The 19,481-nt window shown below is 33.3% G+C and overlaps 3 protein-coding genes across 9 annotated transcripts; 1 reads left to right on the forward strand and 2 right to left on the reverse strand.

The window, feature by feature from the left end:
- Positions 1-671: 671 nt before the first annotated feature.
- LOC140059892 (exosome complex component MTR3-like) lies at positions 672-4,169 on the reverse strand. Its single transcript, XM_072105872.1, has 7 exons — positions 4,081-4,169; positions 3,769-3,826; positions 3,293-3,546; positions 2,852-2,912; positions 2,531-2,616; positions 2,241-2,420; positions 672-2,095 (listed from the first exon to the last, which is right to left on the reverse strand). The coding sequence occupies exons 1-7, from the start codon at positions 4,162-4,164 to the stop codon at positions 1,985-1,987; spliced, it is 834 nt and encodes a 277-aa protein (XP_071961973.1). The 5' UTR covers positions 4,165-4,169; the 3' UTR covers positions 672-1,984.
- A 3,411-nt stretch (positions 4,170-7,580) lies between these two features.
- Positions 7,581-13,583, forward strand: LOC140059845 (PAT complex subunit CCDC47-like). Of its 2 annotated transcripts, none has more exons than XM_072105804.1 (13): positions 7,581-7,675; positions 8,222-8,467; positions 8,779-8,862; positions 9,163-9,290; positions 9,554-9,719; positions 9,965-10,030; positions 10,327-10,428; positions 10,660-10,767; positions 11,048-11,133; positions 11,298-11,356; positions 11,598-11,707; positions 12,058-12,225; positions 12,353-13,582. In XM_072105804.1, the coding sequence occupies exons 2-13, from the start codon at positions 8,228-8,230 to the stop codon at positions 12,419-12,421; spliced, it is 1,386 nt and encodes a 461-aa protein (XP_071961905.1). In that variant the 5' UTR covers positions 7,581-7,675; positions 8,222-8,227; the 3' UTR covers positions 12,422-13,582. The 2 variants fall into 2 exon arrangements, with proteins under 2 accessions (XP_071961905.1, XP_071961896.1); XM_072105795.1 differs by having other exon boundaries at positions 7,592-7,679; positions 12,353-13,583.
- A 140-nt stretch (positions 13,584-13,723) lies between these two features.
- On the reverse strand, positions 13,724-19,467 carry LOC140059859 (mitogen-activated protein kinase kinase kinase 20-like). Of its 6 annotated transcripts, none has more exons than XM_072105842.1 (4): positions 19,323-19,467; positions 16,865-17,754; positions 16,569-16,643; positions 13,724-16,347 (listed from the first exon to the last, which is right to left on the reverse strand). In XM_072105842.1, exons 2-4 carry the CDS (start codon positions 17,729-17,731, stop codon positions 16,060-16,062), a joined length of 1,230 nt encoding a protein of 409 aa, XP_071961943.1. In that variant the 5' UTR covers positions 17,732-17,754; positions 19,323-19,467; the 3' UTR covers positions 13,724-16,059. The 6 variants fall into 6 exon arrangements, with proteins under 6 accessions (XP_071961943.1, XP_071961916.1, XP_071961935.1 ...); XM_072105815.1 differs by having other exon boundaries at positions 19,308-19,467; XM_072105834.1 differs by having other exon boundaries at positions 19,291-19,467.
- Between the last annotated feature and the right edge of the window lie 14 nt (positions 19,468-19,481).

The raw sequence follows: 19,481 nt of genomic DNA on the forward strand, positions 1-19,481 counted from the left end.
TAGGTACCTATAGATCTTTACCGTATACGAGGATATCCCAATAACAGATAAAGGCTTAAAATAAATGGGCGTGGCCGGATCATTTATCTCATTAAAGGTTGCAGATATCAAAATGGGTGGGGTTAGGATTATGAAAGGAACATACGTAGGCATACGCATTTATGGGTGAACCCCATAACATTTTGGTGATATTTTATTAGCCTATATGGATGGTGTGGCGTAGGCCTACCTCATTTTATTTTCGCGAACGTCACTCCGTCGTCATTTTATTTTCGGGGTCATACTAATCTACGCCCGGTACCGCCCGTAATAATGTACATGATATTTTTAATTTATCATGAAACCCTACCAGGCGATACCGTGTGTAGATTATTGACCGTATTTTTTTTCGCAGAACCTTATGGTAGCTGTCCAGCTGTCTATCGATGTTACGAATACTTTCTCTTAACGTCGTATTATCAAACTTTATGTGACAAAATAATGTGATGTCATCTGACTACCATATTTAGGCATACGTATTTTGGCACATCACACTTTTTTTGTCAAACTAGTTTGATAGTGTAAACAGAGATTTATATAACTACAAATTAAAGCAACAAATCACATTATTTATATGTGTAGCCCTTTTATTATTGGGCTTAATTAAAGTAAGATAGAATACATTCTACTTTACTGTATTTGATTTTCTCCGTCTTTTGTCGTTCCTTATATCTAATGATTCCTGATTTTAGCTACTATATTATTATAAGTCAGGAAAGGGTTTAACGCGAACAGCATCTAGAGTGGTAGTTTTACAGGAAAACCCCGAAAATTCAGCGTGTACACATTTAGCTACTATATTAAAAGTTAGAAAGGGTTAATAACGCTAACAGCGGGGTGACGATGCTGTTGTTTATTTATAAAATTCCATAAATCGATTAATTATTTCAGACAAAAGAATGTACTGTACATATCTAGAGTATCCATACAATGTTTTAACCAACTACATACTTAGTATTGTAATATTATAGTTATGTAATATTAGTTTAGATTTAATATTCGCAAAAACAAAACATTTTGCCAAACATGACATTTTCTCATTCTGCACTAATCAATAGAAATTATATATAGAAAACAAAAAGAGTTGACGAAATTCAGGAATTTGATAAAGTTAGTAACACTACTATTAATTTAATAGAGAACACATATGGTGGACAAAATATGGATATGAATATGGAATAACAATGTATTCAATATTAAATGATGTAATCATTATGATAAGTTATTGATCAGATATACATTGTGCCAGTTCTGCGGTACATTTCATTTCGATACCTGAGCTGCACTAATAATAAGATCAAAACAGTACTGTCTGCAGATTGGATATGTTACATGTATGTATATCAGCAACTTTTATTTCTGTATGTTTCAGTTACCACTTTGGGATAGTGAAGTTACTTGCAATCATTCCTTTATTCAATAGACTTACTAAAAGTAGTTTTAGAGGGACATCTGCATTAAAGGGCTATCTGTATTAAAGGGACGCCTATGTTAAAGGGACACCTGTATTAAATGGCCACATGTTAATTAAAGAGAAAAGTAAACTCAGAGATAACCTAAGTAACATAAGTACATATTATTAATTGTTATTATTAATTAAATTTAGCCCAAAATGAAGGTAAAATGTCCTGAATACGGCAGATTCACTTTATACTGTAACTACTGAATACTGCTCAATCTTTTAAAAATAACAAAATTAAACTGTGTAGTGTAATGTACGGTAATTATTTTATAAGATCATTCACTGAATATATACATACGTACCAATTACAAGTGTATTCAGTTGTTATTTGGTCTTTTGATTACAGATAAGGACAAGTTTTTTAATATTGCAGGCTCAGTTACAGTTTCTCTGTACAATCGGTACTATTACCATCACTCTGGCCCTCACCTCAATATTTGTTTCCACACCTTTGTATAGATGAAAACGTTCTCAAATCCCAAGTCATGTGACTTCCTTTCCACCATTCTGTAACTTCTGTTTGACGGAGGTCAGCAGACAATGCTGGACAATAGGATATAACCTTTGACATCCTTCAATGCAACTCTGCATACCCTGATAATCAAAAGAACAGAACATTTTATAAAAGAATTTATGGAGATATGCTTATAGACTAAAAAGTCTTTGACCTAACTTCTGACCTGAATGACCTTTGGAAATGTAAACCACAAATGCTGTGCTAACTAGTGAAAATACTTACCTGTATTGACGCTTCCACATCTAGTTCTCCTTCTTGCAAAAAGGCCGAAATTTGGTTGATAGAGGGCAGTAGACACACTGTGGTTTGACCGATATTGTTTTCAGAATCTTCTTTGACCTTCATTATTAATTGTTCCTCGTCAAAAGTCGGGTCAATTAAACTTAATTCTCCAAGTTGCTTCTAATAAACATAAATCAATATTAAATTTCGAAAAATTGGTATTTTTTTTCAATGAGTCTTGACACAAAAACGCCTTTGCTATTAAAAACCCTTATCTTACTACAACTTACCACTGAGCATCCTATAGCCACATCATACATATCAATACCAGCATTTGCCACAGCGACAGACGCACACGTCAACGCTGCTGCCAAACCTGAAATCACAAATGGTATGAATATTATCAACACTTTTCCTTTATTACAGTACAGCAGAATACCTATTAACCAGACACATCAGGTGTCCCCTTAATAATGAAGGTTTTCATTGAATACAGGTTGGCCTTAGTGTTAAAGAATATATTATTGCAAATTGTTCATTTCATGGGAAAACTTCTAATTATCTTTGTTTAAAAATTAATTGTTAATGTAAAATAAATATATTTTCCTTACAACTTCCTCCTTCCTCAAGTACTGTCACAAATATGTCAACTTGAGCTTTAGGAAATTTACTCTGAAATGAGAGATAAAAAAAAAAATTATTTACACATACATTACATATTATACATTTACTATGATGTAAATAGGTAATTTAAAGTGATATAAAGTTTGAGTTTGTGTGGCACTTAAATACTAGAGCATTCTTTGGGTGGGGTTTAACTGGTAATATACATCCATCATCATCTTCTGCATAACTTTAGCAAATAAAATCGTAAGCTCTGTCTACACTAGTTTGCCAAATATGATATGATAGTGATGTGTCAAAATATGATAGTGATGTGCCCAAATATGGTAGTGGTATGACATCAAAATGTCCATATAATTATGGGCAAATCACATTTTTTTGTCACATAAAGTTTGATAGTGTAGACAGAGCTTTAAGGAAAGTCTTACAAGGCAGACAGCAGGTGATAGTGCTTGCTGGATGATGACAGAATAATCTTTTTCTTCTCCGTCACTTTGATGTTGACGACGAATCCGACATGCAAACGTGGCAAACTTAAATTCGCACCGTAGCTGTCCATTCATCTGGAAATCTTCCCTGCGTGTGACCTCATGTGGCCCGTAAACTGCACACATCACCTTCGTTTTATCAACCTCCATATATGCGGAGCCTTTCGATTGGCTGACAACTCCACCTTTTAAAACTAAAAAATTATCATTTTTGTTTAATGTACAGTAGGCATATTGTTAATTTATTAGCGTTATTACTAGCTAGCCAAAAACATTTTTTGTTTATTTTTAAAACAGAAAAATGTATTATTTATATTGTTAGAAAACATTAAATATTGATCAGTAGTAGAAGTAATAGTTTATTTTTTAATAATTTTTATTAATTTTTTTGGGTATTTAATTTTAAATTCACTCACAAACGGGTCGAAGTTCATCTGGTTTTCTTCCATCATGTCTTTTGAATTTTTTACCAACCTGAAAGTAAAGTAATATTACAACATACTGTATTATCTATGAAGTTGTGCAGTATCAGCTTGTGGTGGGAGGAATAAGTTGAACACTGCCTGCTGTTATTCTGTCGTTGTGGTCACGGTGCATCGGCCTAAATTAAACGACGTAGCCTAGCTAGCTAGGCCGGATCTAGGCCAGACTCAATTTAGCAAGGGCCAAGGCTAGATTTAGGCCTACAATTTTGTTATGGGTATATTAATATTACAGAAATGACTCACAGTTATTGGTTTTTCCTTTTCTTTGTAAAACCATTGATAAGGTTGTGTAGAATCTGGACCTGGAACTCGTTTTGTATCAGGCATGTTTTTTTTTGTAGAACAGCGCCCCCAATATTGCAACCTTCTTAGTCGACTCAACCAAATTTCAGGGTATGTACGGCCCGACTCGAACCACTTATAATTAGCGAAAGGCCAATTTCAAAGTATTTGAAGGCCACAACGAGAGGAGGTATATTCAGGGCGTCATTCTGACGATGGAGCATTCTCTACTTCTCTACGGAGCGCCATTTATGCCTTTATTTACTTCCGAAATAGAAATAGTACTACGGTAACTGCTCAAGTGGATCACATTTGGCACCGGTGGAGCACAGTGATGTAGAATAGAAATAAATCACTAAATTAAATATATTTTCATATATTAATACACTGTGCTCAAGTAGACCAAATTTGGCACCAGTGGAGCACACTCAGTAGTGATATAAAATACAAATAAAGTCATTGAATTTTAATATCTTTTTGTATGTTAATACACTGTGCTTAATTGAACCCAATTTTCTGGGGAGCACAGTGGTATATAAAAATAACGTCACTAAATTTTGATAAATTTAAGAAACAACAATATCCTTTGTGTTCCCTTTAGCAGAGTCAATGTTCTGTAAAATGGTTAGGCCAACATCAGTAGATTAAGTTTATCTTATAATAGTTTAGTCCAGGCCCATCCCCATATCGACTTTTTAAATTCCAATCTTTATCTGTTTCGTCGTAATTTAAGTGTTTCTGAGTTGTTGTAATTATTGTCTTTGTATCTGTTAAACCAAGCTGTAAGTGGCGGATTTGTTTGTGCTGTTGTTTCTGGTTTAAAAAACTAGAGACTTAATATTTAATTTCGTATTTCAATGAATAGGTGCACTTTCCGGAGACAAGCTCTCAATTTAAAAGAAATTGAATTTATTATTTTTATTGCAGGTGTACGAAACGGTTTGGTATGCCGTGCGTTGTTAAGCAATGGTTGTGCAGGTGAAGATGCTATTGTTAGTCATTCGCGGTCAACACGCCACACTGTTAAATTTAGATGTTCTTAAATCAATGTTGCTACATTTGGTAGCGAAATGTCCGATTCATGCAAGATATTGTATTGTAATATGTTATGAATACACGTTTATGGTAGTTGGTGTGTATGGCCGCACCGTCCCAGAATAAACATGTTTTAAACAGATAGTTTGTCTCCGATGGTTTCTGTATGGGGTTAATGGAGAGTGAAATAAGATAAAATATAGAACATTAGCATATATGGCGATTTCTAGACCAATTTCGAAGCATAGACTAATTCTGCCGCCGGACTAGGCCTTAAACATATACGAAGTCGAGTTTAAAGTAAAAAACCCCAGCTAAAATTTTGAAGTCGCATCCGGATAGTTGAAATTTTAACATTATCATATTTATCATAGGTGATTATGTATAGTAATAAGTACAAGTGCAATTCTGAGCTCTGTTTTCATTATTATAGCTCTGCCCCAACGGTGGGCTAGTACTGGAGGCTTAATATTTAATTTCATATTTCAATGAATAGGTGCACTTTCTTATATAATTTATTTCATATAATTTCAAATCATGTAAAGTGCCATTTTTTCAGGCTGGAACCTATGCAGCTCTATTTTTCAAAATTGTCTTCGCTCAGCCCCAAAAATGGTAGGGCACTGAAGATTCTTATACATGTTGTTAAAAAAAATAATAGATGTCATTTCCGGGGACCTTGCAGCTAAACAGTTTGGTATGCCGTGCGTTGTTATGCAAATGAGTTTGTGCAGGTGTATTATGGGGAAGATTCGCGGTAAACACGCCACACTGTTAAATTTGATGTTGTTAATCTTTACATTAGAAAATTGTTCATTCAAATCATGTAAATAAAACATTTTCCGGGCGGGAACCTAGCAGCTCTTCTCTTTTAGTTTGCAAAAGTAATCTCGAAAAGAACTCCATGTGGAAAAGAAGCCCACCCAAGAGTAATAAAAATGAAGGAGCACATGAGCTTCTTTTCGAGGTTTATGGCAGTCTATTTAATGGAAAATAATGCCATGCTACTTTGTTTTTTATTTTAAAAAGGTTCACTTGTTTAGGCCTGACATTTACAACCCTTAAAATATCTCTCTTTCAAAATAAAAAAAAAACAATATTTATTTTCAATTCCAAAAAAAAAAAGTATCCGTAGAGTTTCGAACCCAACCGACTAGAGCTGAGAGCATCCGAACCTGAGCATTACCCGTTCGGTCACAAAGTAGTACATGACTGAACAGCTGATAATAGTCTATTTATACGTGTATTACGTAATTCATCATTACGTCATAAATATCCTATTAACCTTGTTAAAACCAAAATCGCCAGTTAGCTCACGTATGTCGTGGGTTCGATTCCCACGCTGGTTGGTGGAATAGAGTTAAGGCTATGCGAGCCACTGTGTTTGGGGTTCACAGATCACACGTCCCCCTTTCCACCACACATCATGAGGCGACAACATCAATGCATCTGGTGATGTGCTGGAAACGACCCCAAAAGGCTGGCAGGGCCTTAGTGCTGAGGCAGGGAGAGCACATTTAACATCTTTTTTAAAATTTTTGTTTTCAACTTGTTTTCGATCTCGTAAATTTTATGTTTGCCGCCCTAAATTTTAAAAGAAATTGAATTTATTATTTTCATCGCAGGTGTACCAAACGGTTTGGTATGCCGTGCGTTGTATGCAATGGTCACGTGCAGGTACGTGTAGTGGGCCGGAAAGATGCTATTGTTAGTCAACACGCCACACTGTTAAATTTTGATTTTGTTAATCAATGTTGCTACATTGGTAACAAAAAAGATAATGTAAATACACGCAACCCGTGTCATTCCCGTGTTATGAATCAGGTGTGAAAAGGAAATTTATCCGGACACGACACAGGTTTGTTATAAGCTCGGTGGTGTAAAAGGGGTAATATATAGCAAGTTTGAAATATTTTTGAAGTATTTCCAGAAGTTTTTCTCGATGTTTTAAATACGAAAAGATATTAACATTCAGTGACTTATTTATATCACTGTGCTTCACTGGTGCCAAATTGTGTCCACTTGAGCACAGTGTATTAACATACGAAAAGATATTCAATTCAATTCAATTCATATTTATAATGCGCCGAATTCTTTCCAAAAAGATAAGTTCTAAGGCGCAACGCCAGAACCGCTAGCACTCGTGAAATATGATTTCAGATGCCTTTTAAACATATAATTGAAACTTAAGCGACTTCAAATTAGGTCCACTTGAGCACACTGTATTAACATACGAAAAGATATTGAAAGTAGTGACTTATTTCTATTTTATCACTGTGCTACCCTGGTGCTAAATTGGGTCCACTTGAGCAGTTACCGTAGTACTATTTATATTATTGAAGTTAATAAAGGCATAAATGGCGCTCCATAGAGAAGTAAAGAATGCTCCAGTCGTCAGAATGACGCTCTGAATATACCTCACGAGAGTAGGCACAAAGCGTGTGTGGCCGGTGTCGTGTCTGATTTTATTGTCTGAACTAGGCCTAGCAAATTTGGCATTTTAAGTGTTTTTATAGACTTTGTAAGTAAGTAAATTAGGCCATCTTTGACTTTAGTAATTAAACGTACAGGCATCTTAGACAGCAACTATCATATTGCGTTGCATTGTATGTTCTTCGAGTCTGGGTGGGTACGTTGGGTCTCACTCAGAGTCAGGGATTACCAGAGTCAGGCCTAGCCTACTCCATGTTTTTTTTTTTTTTGTGGGTAGGGCCTCTCTTGCTGCAGTGGACGGTTGTTTGTTGTGTGCAATAAAAGGGCGAGGGTTGATGGGATGAATATCTTTTTTTGGTATAACCATGGAGCTATAAAATTAATTTTATAGCTCCATGGTATAACACTGTACATTATACAGTTAATTACAAATCAATTCACTTATATTATTATGTAATAATAATTTATACTACTATCATATCAATCTCGTAGGAAATAAAGATTTTTTTATACAGTAATTAAATTTTTAAAAAGTCTGGAAGGATCTGCTGGTATATATAACATAATATATGATTCCTTTAATGTGGTACTGGTAGTGTATGACGACATTTTAAACACTTTATTATTTATTTAGTTTATCATGAAGCTTCTAACCTTGATTTATATGGGTTTACTCATATTCACGTTCGTCGATGGTATTCAGAAAGGAGCGGATGTTGAAGATAATGAGTTTGCCGAATTTGAAGATCTTGATGATGAAGAAGAAGCAACAGTTGAGGACGAGGGAGATGCTGCGTTCGAGGAGTTTAATGAAGAAGAGACAAACGAACAAGCTGCCAATGAAGAAGACTCTGATTTTACAACTGGTGACAACCTTGAGGTGCGTGCCCATATGAACATTGTCTAAAATTTCATTTTATTTTAATTTGTGCAAATGTAAAATTTTCACTTGGATTGGTTTTGAAACATTTTTTTTTTACTATAAATTTTGTTTATTTAATCACACTCTGGTTTTCAACAAGACCAGTCAATTCTGGCGTATGAGTGTACAATATAATATAGTAGTTATTAAAATAAACACAATACTCCACTTTATATTTGTTTCTCATATTAAAAATGTTTTGTTTGAATTTTTTTTTGCATCTTATAGTTAAAATTGTATTGTATATATAATGTATTTTTTGTCTTCAGGATGATGAATTTGATGAGGATGAGTTTGAAAACATTGAACCTTTGAAGGGAGTCAACAAAGACGCTGACCTGAAGATTAAAGATGTAAGCAAATTAAATATTCATGAGCTCTAGTGAATATTCATAAACATATATTAATATTCATTGCTTATAGAGTAAAACCTCTTATTTCAAGCATACAATTAGTATCGTAGTTATTTGTTCCATTTAATAACAATTATTTGGGCTTGAATCAAACAAGCAGAGGCTTGCCGGTCTAAAGGTAGATCCAGCCTAGTGATCTGGTGGGCATGTGTTCAAGTCCCACCTGAGATCTGATTTTCCCCCTACAATTTAAGTATGTTAAAATATCTTTGATAAGATCCTCATTCTTTTTTCTTTCAGGTACCTCTTCATTTCCGCACCAACTGGGATAGCTATTACCTTGAGTTCATAATGGTAGCTGGCGTCTTGTCCTATGTGCTAAATTATTTGACGGGTAAAAACAAAAATAACAAATTAGCAACAGCCTGGTAAGTACCATAGTAAATGTCTAGTATTAATCTTAGTTTATGTTGTCTAGCCACTTTGATTATACTCATAATTAAAAACATAAAGTCTAACTTCATCCATAGAGGCCCAGATAAACACAGGGTTATCCTACCCTGGGACTGTGCACATAAAAAACACAAATTGATAAAATACAATACATAAATATATCATTTGAAAAATAAAATAAATTAAGCCTACTTAGGTTTTTGAAAAAGTATTTTATTCAGATTAATTATCTTGACAGGTTTCGAGTACATAAGGAGGTTCTTGACAGTAACTTTTCAATAGTTGGAGACGATGGAAGCGGAGATACGGTCCAGAACGGTGTTCTGATGAAGGATAGTGAGAGTAGATACCTGATCTGGTGCTCAGGACGAATATACTGTGAAGGCATGCTGGTGGAGCTCAATGTAAATCTATTTTATAATGTTCTATAACTAACTCGGTATTCACCAATCACTCTTGGTCGATGTTTCCATTTGGTCGATGTTTCCATTTGGATGGTTTGGAATCTATACACACTATAAGAACATATTAAGATTTGGCAAAGTTTTCATTTTGGACATTTTACTTTTACCAAAGAATATACAGTACTCCCTATATATTCTTTCTTACTATAAGAGTATTGTCAAACTTCATGTTTTTTTACACACAGTTTTTAAAGAGGCAAGACTTAGTGAGCGTTATGGCAAAGATGATGAGACCAACATCAGATGAAGTTGTAAGTTTATAATGTTCTTTAATTTATTTTCTTACATCATCATCATTACAAGATGCAATAGGTTTTTTTAAAGTGCACACGAGCCAGATATGTATACACTGGACCTTAGTTAGAGGAGTTGGACCTGTGCCAATTTTATGGCTGTGGTGTGTGGCGCTCCAGCCTTAAAACACCCTGGCCACTTGGCTTGATACCAGTATATCAAGATTTTTTAACCAAATAATTGAAAGATTTGTTTATATGTTTGTTTATTTTTTATTCATCTCATTCATTGCCTTTTGTTTTTTTTCTTTCAGAAAATAACTGTGACAATGAGCAAAGAGAACATGGACACATTTGTCTTATTTATTGGCAACAAGAAAACTGCATCGAAAATGGGCAAAGAAATGAATGATTTGGTGAGTACCTTTGTCTCTCTAGTTTTATATATTTAGTTTATAAATGTACTTAAACATGATGAGTTTGTCTTCCATGAAATTGTATTTAAGCTAAACACTTTAAAATATAATATTATTTGTTTTGAGTTTGTGTGCTAAACTCTAGTTCTGTTGTTTTATTTACATATGTTATGTCTGAACTGGTATTTAGGTACATTTTAAAACTAATTTTATTCTTGTTTTGGATTTCAGTATAATTTTTGTCCAGAAAGACGTAGTGGTGATAAATTTGGTCTTTCATCGTCACTTAGTATTTTAGCAGAAATGGGGGATCTAGCTCAGGGAATAATAGATTCTAAGGTAGGTAGCAACTTTGAGTGAGCTTTATCAGACTCTTAAAGCTTGGTTGCCACTAGAGACGCAAACACAATGCAAACAAGTTGACCAATCACAACTGACAGTTTTAATTATCCATCGCTTGTGATTGGTCAAATCACTTTACATTGTGCTTGCGTCATTAGATGGTGTAGGAACATCAAGGTTCATCAGCCACTTTAGACAGTGTAGCAGCTGAATAGTAATTGATAGTACTGTACTGATGAAATGAACTACTTATATTATATATATTTATTTTTTTCAGATTCAAAATTGTTTGAATGCATATCCCGAAATGTTTGATTATATGCATTTTTCTGATCAGTACTGTGGGTCACGACCTTCCACTGAGTAAGTTTATTATTTTTTATAATTTCTTTTAAGGTGTATTCAACCACCTAGATCGTAATTTAGAAACATAGTTGTCCAAATACTAATGTTCCACACTGTACTACTTAACTTCAGTTTAGCGCTTACAGTCCACACATTTTCTACAATTATTATTTTGTTTTTAGGGAAGACCAGCCTACCAAAATGCCAGAAACTACCAAAGTTCTTATTTTCAATTTTAAAAGTAAGTTTTCATTTTCTGGTGACTGTATTTTTATTGTTATTTCCATTTTTTTAACCAATTCAATTTAATAGAAATAAATTAAATATTTTTTTGTACCTGTCAATATTTTCAAAAAGTTTCCATCCAATGGTTGAGCTAAATTCAATCAAATTTTGTAGACACCTATATTGTCAAATCAGCTCCCAGTATGGTGCATTTAGCCAACTAAAGGACAATTGTTAATAAAAAGCTTTGTTTTTAGTTCCAGGTAAAGGTAAGTCAACTATTAAAGACGTAGAGGCCATGCTACCAATGATGAAGATGGTCATTTATTGTATTGATAAGGTCAAGAGATACCGTCTTAGCAGGGAGGTAATGTCTATTTTTATTTCACAATAAAAGTTTTAATGTTTTCGGAAATTGTATTTTAAATGAAATGAGTGCTAAAAGTAGTTTGTTTGAATGGGGTGAATATTTTCATCATGAATCGAAATATTGAAGGTTCAGAGCTGCCATGCAATAGAGCCATTAAATACTTTGGCATGTGATACAAAATTAACCAATCGGATACTAAGGATACACCCGGATGTGTTAATGGAAAAAATATATAAAATAAATTATAATGGAGATAAGGGACAGCATGTTTAAAACAAATGTTCTTAATATAGTATAGATATTCATCATTGTTTAAAAAAGCATTCTGTTTGGGTTTTTTTTTGCAGGGAAAAATTAAAGCCGACAAGTCACGTGCAAAGTTTGTGGAATCATTTGAGAAACTTTCACACGCACAGCGACAGGAGGCATCGCAGCTGAGAAAGGAAGAGAAGATACGTGCCAAGAACGAACGTCTAATGAATGAAGACGATCCGGATAAAATCCGAAAGCTTGAGGTGAATAAATATGTTTATTGCTTTAATACTTTGTGTTTTTGTTAATAAAATCTTCAAGATTAGATATCTAATACAGAAAAAAAATACAAAAATAGAATTTGATTTCTTTTATTTATTTTTTTATTAGGAAAAGCAACGCAAGCAAGAAGCAAAGCGACGCTCGAGTTCTAAACAGAAGCAAGTCAAAATCCGTTAAACGTGTCATACTCAAACATATTATATGAAATATGTTAATAATGTTGATTCTGCATGAAAATGCAATACAATTTTAGGACTATTAGAAACACAAAGTGTACAATGTTATTTGTTAGATAAGTATTAAAAATAAACTTAAGTATAAAATGAAGTTAATGATTTTTTAGTATGCAATCTTTTTGATAGTTATTATATTAGCATGCGGCGATGTGTTCTCTGTGTGTACTTTAGGTGCTAAATATTGTATACATAAACAACAATTGTGATATACCTTTTGGTTTTTTTTGGGGGGGGAAAATTATCGATTAATTCATATAATGAAATTATTTATGGGTGTACATTTTTGTTTTAGATAGTGCTTTTGTTTTTGTAGTATAGGTATGTACTGATTTTTCTAATAGTATAATGGATTGTTTATGTAAAATTAATTTAAATAGAATGTTTAATATATGCTACTCGACTCCCAAGAACAATTGTGTGTGTAAAGTGTTCTTGACTTTTATAAATTCAAATCTTGGAATCGAAGGAGGGTATGTGTGTCCTCTCGTTGAGCAGCAAGAATTGTAACTTACGCTAAATGTTGTGTATAGCATTTTGAAACAAGTGTAAAATTTTTTACAGGTTTTTAATGTTGTACATGTGGAGGAAAAATAATTGTTTTATACAGTATGTATGTATCTTGGTGGTTAACATGCTTGCCTTCCTATCTAAAGGTTTGTTTCTATTCCAGTGTAGTAGTACCAGGGGGTTTTCATACCTTCTAAACAGTGTCACCTTTTTTCACTTTTAAAACCAGTTACAAAGTAATGTTATATAATAGAATAAGATAACAGGGGACTTCATATACAGTAATTAATTTTTTATTTTATTAATTTTACATAAGGTTCCCAAAACTCTGCGGAATGATTTAGTTAACATGAAAAAGTGTATGCAATAATTATGGGTAAATAGGTTAATCAAATTAATGAACTGAAAATATATAGGATAAATATTTTAGGATCCTGGTAACCTGCTATAGTGTAGGTTCTGGTACTCATAAAGGAATACAGTACCACTAACATGAACAAGACAATAACTAGAAACGTAGGGCAAGTATTTAGCATAAGCCCTCTGATTATACACTATATGCTCTTATTAATGAATTGATTAAAACGTTACTGTGGAATAATTGTATAGTTTTTTTTATATGTTTTGGCTATGAAATTCATGTAAGTGTCTAAAGAATGGAGAAATTGAATGGATATGTGAGATGTAATTGAGAACTCACATGAATTTTATGAAAAGAAACCAAAAAAAAAACACAAACTGATTTTAATTGAAGCATAAGCTTTACAAAACATTTATTAAAACAGATAAAAGCTGCACCAGGGAGAATAAAAATTGGAAACCTTTTTTAAAGAACTGACTGACTTACAACAATTTACTACATTGCCATGATAGCGCTAATTGCTCGATAAGTTACACAAGAAATTCCAAAGTCACAACATTAAATTTCCATTTATCTGTAATTAAAAAAATTGGATACCGGCCTAGGTCACTACTTCACAAACAAACAAAACATGCTGAGCAAAAACAGCAAGGTCTGTTCTCGGCTGTATATTTTCTTTAATCAAATTATTTTTTCCACAAATTCGCATCCTGCGCAAATCACTATATAGGCTTTTGCGTCGAATCTTGCGCCACCATGTCACTAACATTATATTGAATGCCACATTTATATATTTACTAATAAAATAATTTAATTTAGCTATATATAGGCATGTTATACCTTTCACATAAGGAATAAACTTGCTGCTCTAACAGTATAACATAATATATTAGGCAGGTTGTTCATTTTATACAAACGTTATTATTTTTTAATTAATTTAATTTAAAAAAACACAGAATACTTCAATAAATTGGCACACCAATTTATATGTCTTATTTGTTATCTTATTCAATTACAATACATTGTCATATTAACATTTTAATTATTACAATATAATTAATAAAACACCTTATATAAAATTGTCTGGGTTAAAAGATTAATATCATTTATCATTTTTGAAAAATATAAAATTCGCAAAAGTAAAACAAAAATAATGCACAGCAATGAAGCTTAATATTATTTATCTAATTAATTTATATATTGTTTATGCAAATTTTAGACATAATACTATAAAATTGCAAACCAAAAATTGCATAGCATTTTTTGCTACAAGTAAATTATACTGTTTAAAAAGCTTGCACCAACTAAAATACTAGTTTATCAACTTCTCAATACCAGTCCCCGGGTCCCTAGAAACTACATTAAAAGACATGCATGTTGGGTTGGTCCAAGGGTTTCCGGTACTGAAGAAATTGATAATAGTATATTTACTAACTATTGCACACAGCACATATAAACAGAATGGAAGAAAAGCATCAAAAGAGTCATATTTGAAAATGGTATAAGCATCTATAATTATTTACCTACCCCTCCTATTCCCAATACAGTTGAACTACTGTAAGGAACCCAACAGAGTGTCCCCTGGATAGGGGTTGACTGTAGTGTTAAAATATAAATTTCTTCTTGTTCAAGTCATAGTAAAGTGTTCCCTTAACAGAGGTATCCCACAGGAGGGGTTCCACTGCAATTAGGGTATTAGCATGGTGTACTTATATACCTACCCCTCCTATTCCCAATACAGTAGAACCACTGTAAGGAACCCAACAAAATGTCCCCTAAATAGCAGTTGACTGTATAGTGTAAAACATATACAGTATTTCCCCTAATTCATATCATAGTAAAGTGTCCCCTGAATAGAGGTATCCCACAGGAGGGGTTCTACCCTATAATTATGGTATTAGCATGGTATACTTATTGACCCACCCCCTACTACTCTTTGCATTCTAAAGTAGTTAATCCACGTAACGACCTATTGTCACATGTCACAATGGACACAAGGTTATGTAAATAAATTAGAATGAAATATACCTTTGAAAGGTCACGTTATTACTGAATTTGACCTAGTATATCCGTGTATGTCCTGGCTACAAAATATCCCAATTCCCATATTCTCCTTCCACTAACAATTAGTGCGAGGGGGTAGGATTATACTCTGATTAAATTAACAATGAATTTATTGAAGTCCTTTGGAGTTAACTTAAGCTATGCAGTTACTGGATTTGATCACAGTACTGTATACTAGATCAAATATTTCAATAACATACAAAACAACTGTTTATAACAGTTTGATAAAATATTTATAATATTTGCAACTGACAATAAAACTTCATGAATTTTCAATTTCATAATTAAAAAAAGTAATTTGAGAAGATTACGGCATCTAAAGTATTCTTGTAAATTCCCGCAATAATTCAGCAACAAACACCTATAAAAATACACATTACACACACATTTGATGGGTATCTCTTAAAATAATAATGTTGTTAGCTACCTAAATACTGTACTTTATTCTCAGTTAAAAGATGGTTCCCATAGAATTGGAAAGCCTACGTTACAATTGAAGGGATGCACAGTAAAGAGAACATGAAGGCAAGAGAAATTGTCTATTGCAAAGAGATTTATGGAAAGAAAGAGGACGCTCGGTCTGCAGCTTGCAGAAATTGTTTGTGATTCAGAAAAAGCCATCAATAATAATTAAGAAGAATTAAAATTTATAGATCTAGCAGAAACTGGTATACAGATTGCTCTATGCCTTCTTCTTGACATGCTTTTACAACATCGCTTATTCTGACGAAATCAGGCGTCGATGACATGCGTTTCCGCCACTTGTTGAAGGCGCCGAACACCTGGTTACGTGCTGAAAACTTGTTTTCATTCTTAGCTTGAAAGATCTCTGCTTCTGTAACTCCGAGAGATCTGGCAAGACTTTCCCATTCACCAAGTTTTCCTGATAATGTGTTCAAATGCTGTTCTGTAAATGTTTTGTTGGGGTTCTTAGCCTGAAATATTAATTAAAAATACTAATAATTATTTTACTATCAAACAAACATCTGAAAGCCAGTTTTTCTGGAATAAATAAAGAAACACTTAAAAGGGCAATCTGGTGAGTGGAGTGTCAATTTAATTTATAAAGCATAATATGATTGAAAATGTATCTTACATATTATGATCAACAAGGATTTCGAAATTGGGAGTACAGTATATTCAAAATGTTACTCACCTGTGGTAATGTTTCTTCGACAGTTGCAGCATTATTGTCACCACTTCCACTTGGAAGTGGCCTGTCATCTGGCATCTATAAATAGAACAAAAAAACAAATTATTTTCAATTTGTACAACCTAAATATAAATGTACACTCAGTGAAAATATACAGTGTACATTTGAATGTTATGTGTGAACTTAGTTTAATAGAAGTGGCTTGAAAATTTGTGTACGTTTGGAATGATCATGCTTTTATTCTTTAAACTCCACTGGGGTAAAATGTAGTTATTGAAATTGATTTCTCGGAAACATACCTCGATAAAATCTTTGATTTCAACCCCCATTGTAATAGACAAATCCTCCATAGTTTTCAGTATTTCTTGAATACTTGGCCGTAACATTCTATCTGCCTCCCAGCAAGCATGCAGCATATCCTTTAACGTAGAGGGTGTTTCTTCATCTAATGGATACATATTGTCTACCATCTCTGTATCCTGCGGTTTTTGACAAGTCCACATTTCCCAAATCACAACACCGTATGAGTATATGTCCGAACGCGGTGAAACTTTGATGTGGCTTGACCTTTCTTTAAAAAACTCATGATTTTCCGGAGCCATCCATGGTAACGACCCAGCCATGATAGTACTGATTGTCCCATCAGTTATACGGGAAATTCCAAAGTCACAAAGTTTCAAATTATATTTATCAGTAATCAAAAAATTTGGAGATTTGATATCGCGGTGAATTATATCATGTTCATGAAGATACTCTAATGCAAGGGTGCCTTGACGGGTCCATGTAAAAAATTTGTCATCCTCACGAGGTTGCTGCTGTTTTCGTTTATGGCTTAAATAATCTAGTAACGACCCCTTTGCCGCATATTCCATTATGATACAGTACCAAGGCTCTTGGGTAATGACACCTAAAATCTCTGTTATAAACTTTCTACCAATGTGTTTCTTTCCTTCATCATCTTTGATTCTTCTTAACGTAACAAGTTCAATTTCTTGGACACGGTTGAGGTGTTTAATCGCAACCGGAAAATTGTCTTTAGTTTTCCAAACACCTTTAAACACACTGCTTGTTCCACCTCTTCCAATACGTTTTCCAAATTCAATATCCTTGAATGGTATTTCCAAAAGCCCTGGAAATGAATCCGTTACTGTTTCATTACCTGCCATTATTATTCATCAGAGAAGGGTATCTGCAAACAAAAACGTTTGCATATAAACATTTTTGAATAAATTAATAGTAGGTTAGGCCCTACTACTAGTAGTAAGCGCTATTTTAGGGTCAGTCTAATTACCGAAAACAACCGAAAATAACCGAAAACAACCGAAAACAACCATAAACAACCGAAAACAACCGTAAACAACCGAAAACAAACCGAAAACAAACCGAAAACAAAATTTAAAAAATCTAAATACCGAAAACAAATTTTGTATAATATTTTTTTTAATGTCGCCCTCTATTGATGGGTGTTTCTAAAGCTAAGACCATACACAGAGGCGCAAAAATCATGGAAGACCCTACGAAATGGTAGTGTGCACAAAATACAACTAAAAATCGTACAAATTCAATGAAATACACCGTAGACTACATTTACTTACAAAATCTATAAACACATTTCGTTTTTAGTCTTTTCAAAAACAAAGCATGATTTTACCTAACTTTGCGTTTTCGTCCCCGGTTTCGTCACTTAAGTGAATACTGAAGCGATTAAGGATAAAAACGTTATTTACTCGACTACAGTAATTTTACTGAATAGATTTTATTGTGAATCCTTTATAGTGAGCTTCTTTTAAGTATACTTTATAGTCCCTAGTATCTTTGTATAATTTATCTTTGAAAATCTATAATTAAATTGATCATGATTAACCATAGTCAATTTACTTTCTATACTATGGATTAACATATTCATAATTATTGTAAGGAGTAGGGCCTAATGCGCTGGTTTCTGGATCAAAAATCGAAAGACTAAAATTAAAATATTTTTATAGATTCTGTAAGTAAATGCGATGTTATCAATTGATTGATTGTACGATTTTTAGTTGTATTTTGTGCACACTGTCATCGTAGGGTCTTCCTTGGCTTTTGCGCGCGCGGTTTTTTGTCTCTGTTATGGTCTTAGTAGATTTAGAAACACCCATCAATAGAGGGCGACATTTAAAAAATATTATACAAATTTGTTTTCGGTATTTAGATTATTTTATGTTGTTTTCGGTTTGTTTTCGGTTCGTTTTCGGTTGTTTATGGTTGTTTTTGGTTGTTTATGGTTGTTTTCGGTTGTTTGTGGTTGTTTTCGGTTGTTTATGGTTGTTTTCGGTTATTTTCGGTTGTTTTCGGTAATTAGACTGACCGCTATTTTATAATGATTGTATTTTATAATGTACTGTATAAAAGAGGTAATTTTCACATTTTCCCTACCTGTAATCTTATTAAACCTACTACTAGGTTAACATATTGTAAGTATTGTTTGTATGTAACATAACAGAAGTATTACTATTTGTGCCTTTACAGGGAATAACAACTGAAAGAAATTGCTAGGCCTATCATACCCGCATTATCCATCACATTTACTGTAGGACTAGGTCAGCCAAAACAGCAGGCAAGCCCTGACTGAATGAATCAAAGAATCTGATGTGTCGGGTGAGACATGACCAAGTAATCTCAGACAATTAATTTACTTATTTATAATAAACAATTTAACCAAATAATGATTTAAACTAAATTTACACACGATAGTAAATTCAAAACCTTTGATTTTCCTACTTTTTGGTCAATAATTACCACCGCCCTATTATTAGTGTTGCTGTTTTATCTTCCCCCGCCGGACTTCCGCATGAATGTCGCCCTCATGAGATATTCTGTACCGAAAGTCTTTGATTAAACTATTTTTTTGATAGGGGTACCAAATTGTATATAATTATG

Source organism: Antedon mediterranea, chromosome 1 (genome assembly GCF_964355755.1).
Source record: "Antedon mediterranea chromosome 1, ecAntMedi1.1, whole genome shotgun sequence".
In the NCBI taxonomy this organism is placed as follows: Eukaryota; Metazoa; Echinodermata; class Crinoidea; order Comatulida; family Antedonidae; genus Antedon; species Antedon mediterranea.

What these genes read in the sequence shown, in the direction of transcription:
- LOC140059859 (XM_072105842.1), bottom strand. Translation starts at nt 17,731, where the DNA reads ATGGCAGGTAATGAAACAGTAACGGATTCATTTCCAGGGCTTTTGGAA. An exon ending in AAATCAAAGATTTTATCGAG is followed by an intron (nt 16,644 to 16,864) that starts GTATGTTTCCGA and finishes TTCTATTTATAG; the next exon opens with ATGCCAGATGACAGGCCACT. An exon ending in TCGAAGAAACATTACCACAG is followed by an intron (nt 16,348 to 16,568) that starts GTGAGTAACATT and finishes TTAATATTTCAG; the next exon opens with GCTAAGAACCCCAACAAAAC.
- LOC140059892 (XM_072105872.1), bottom strand. Translation starts at nt 4,164, where the DNA reads ATGCCTGATACAAAACGAGTTCCAGGTCCAGATTCTACACAACCTTAT. An exon ending in TATCACCTGCTGTCTGCCTT is followed by an intron (nt 2,913 to 3,292) that starts GTAAGACTTTCC and finishes CTCTCATTTCAG; the next exon opens with AGTAAATTTCCTAAAGCTCA. An exon ending in ATGTGGAAGCGTCAATACAG is followed by an intron (nt 2,096 to 2,240) that starts GTAAGTATTTTC and finishes TTTGATTATCAG; the next exon opens with GGTATGCAGAGTTGCATTGA.
- LOC140059845 (XM_072105804.1), top strand. Translation starts at nt 8,228, where the DNA reads ATGAAGCTTCTAACCTTGATTTATATGGGTTTACTCATATTCACGTTC. An exon ending in CTGACCTGAAGATTAAAGAT is followed by an intron (nt 8,863 to 9,162) that starts GTAAGCAAATTA and finishes TTTTTCTTTCAG; the next exon opens with GTACCTCTTCATTTCCGCAC. An exon ending in GCATGCTGGTGGAGCTCAAT is followed by an intron (nt 9,720 to 9,964) that starts GTAAATCTATTT and finishes TTTTACACACAG; the next exon opens with TTTTTAAAGAGGCAAGACTT.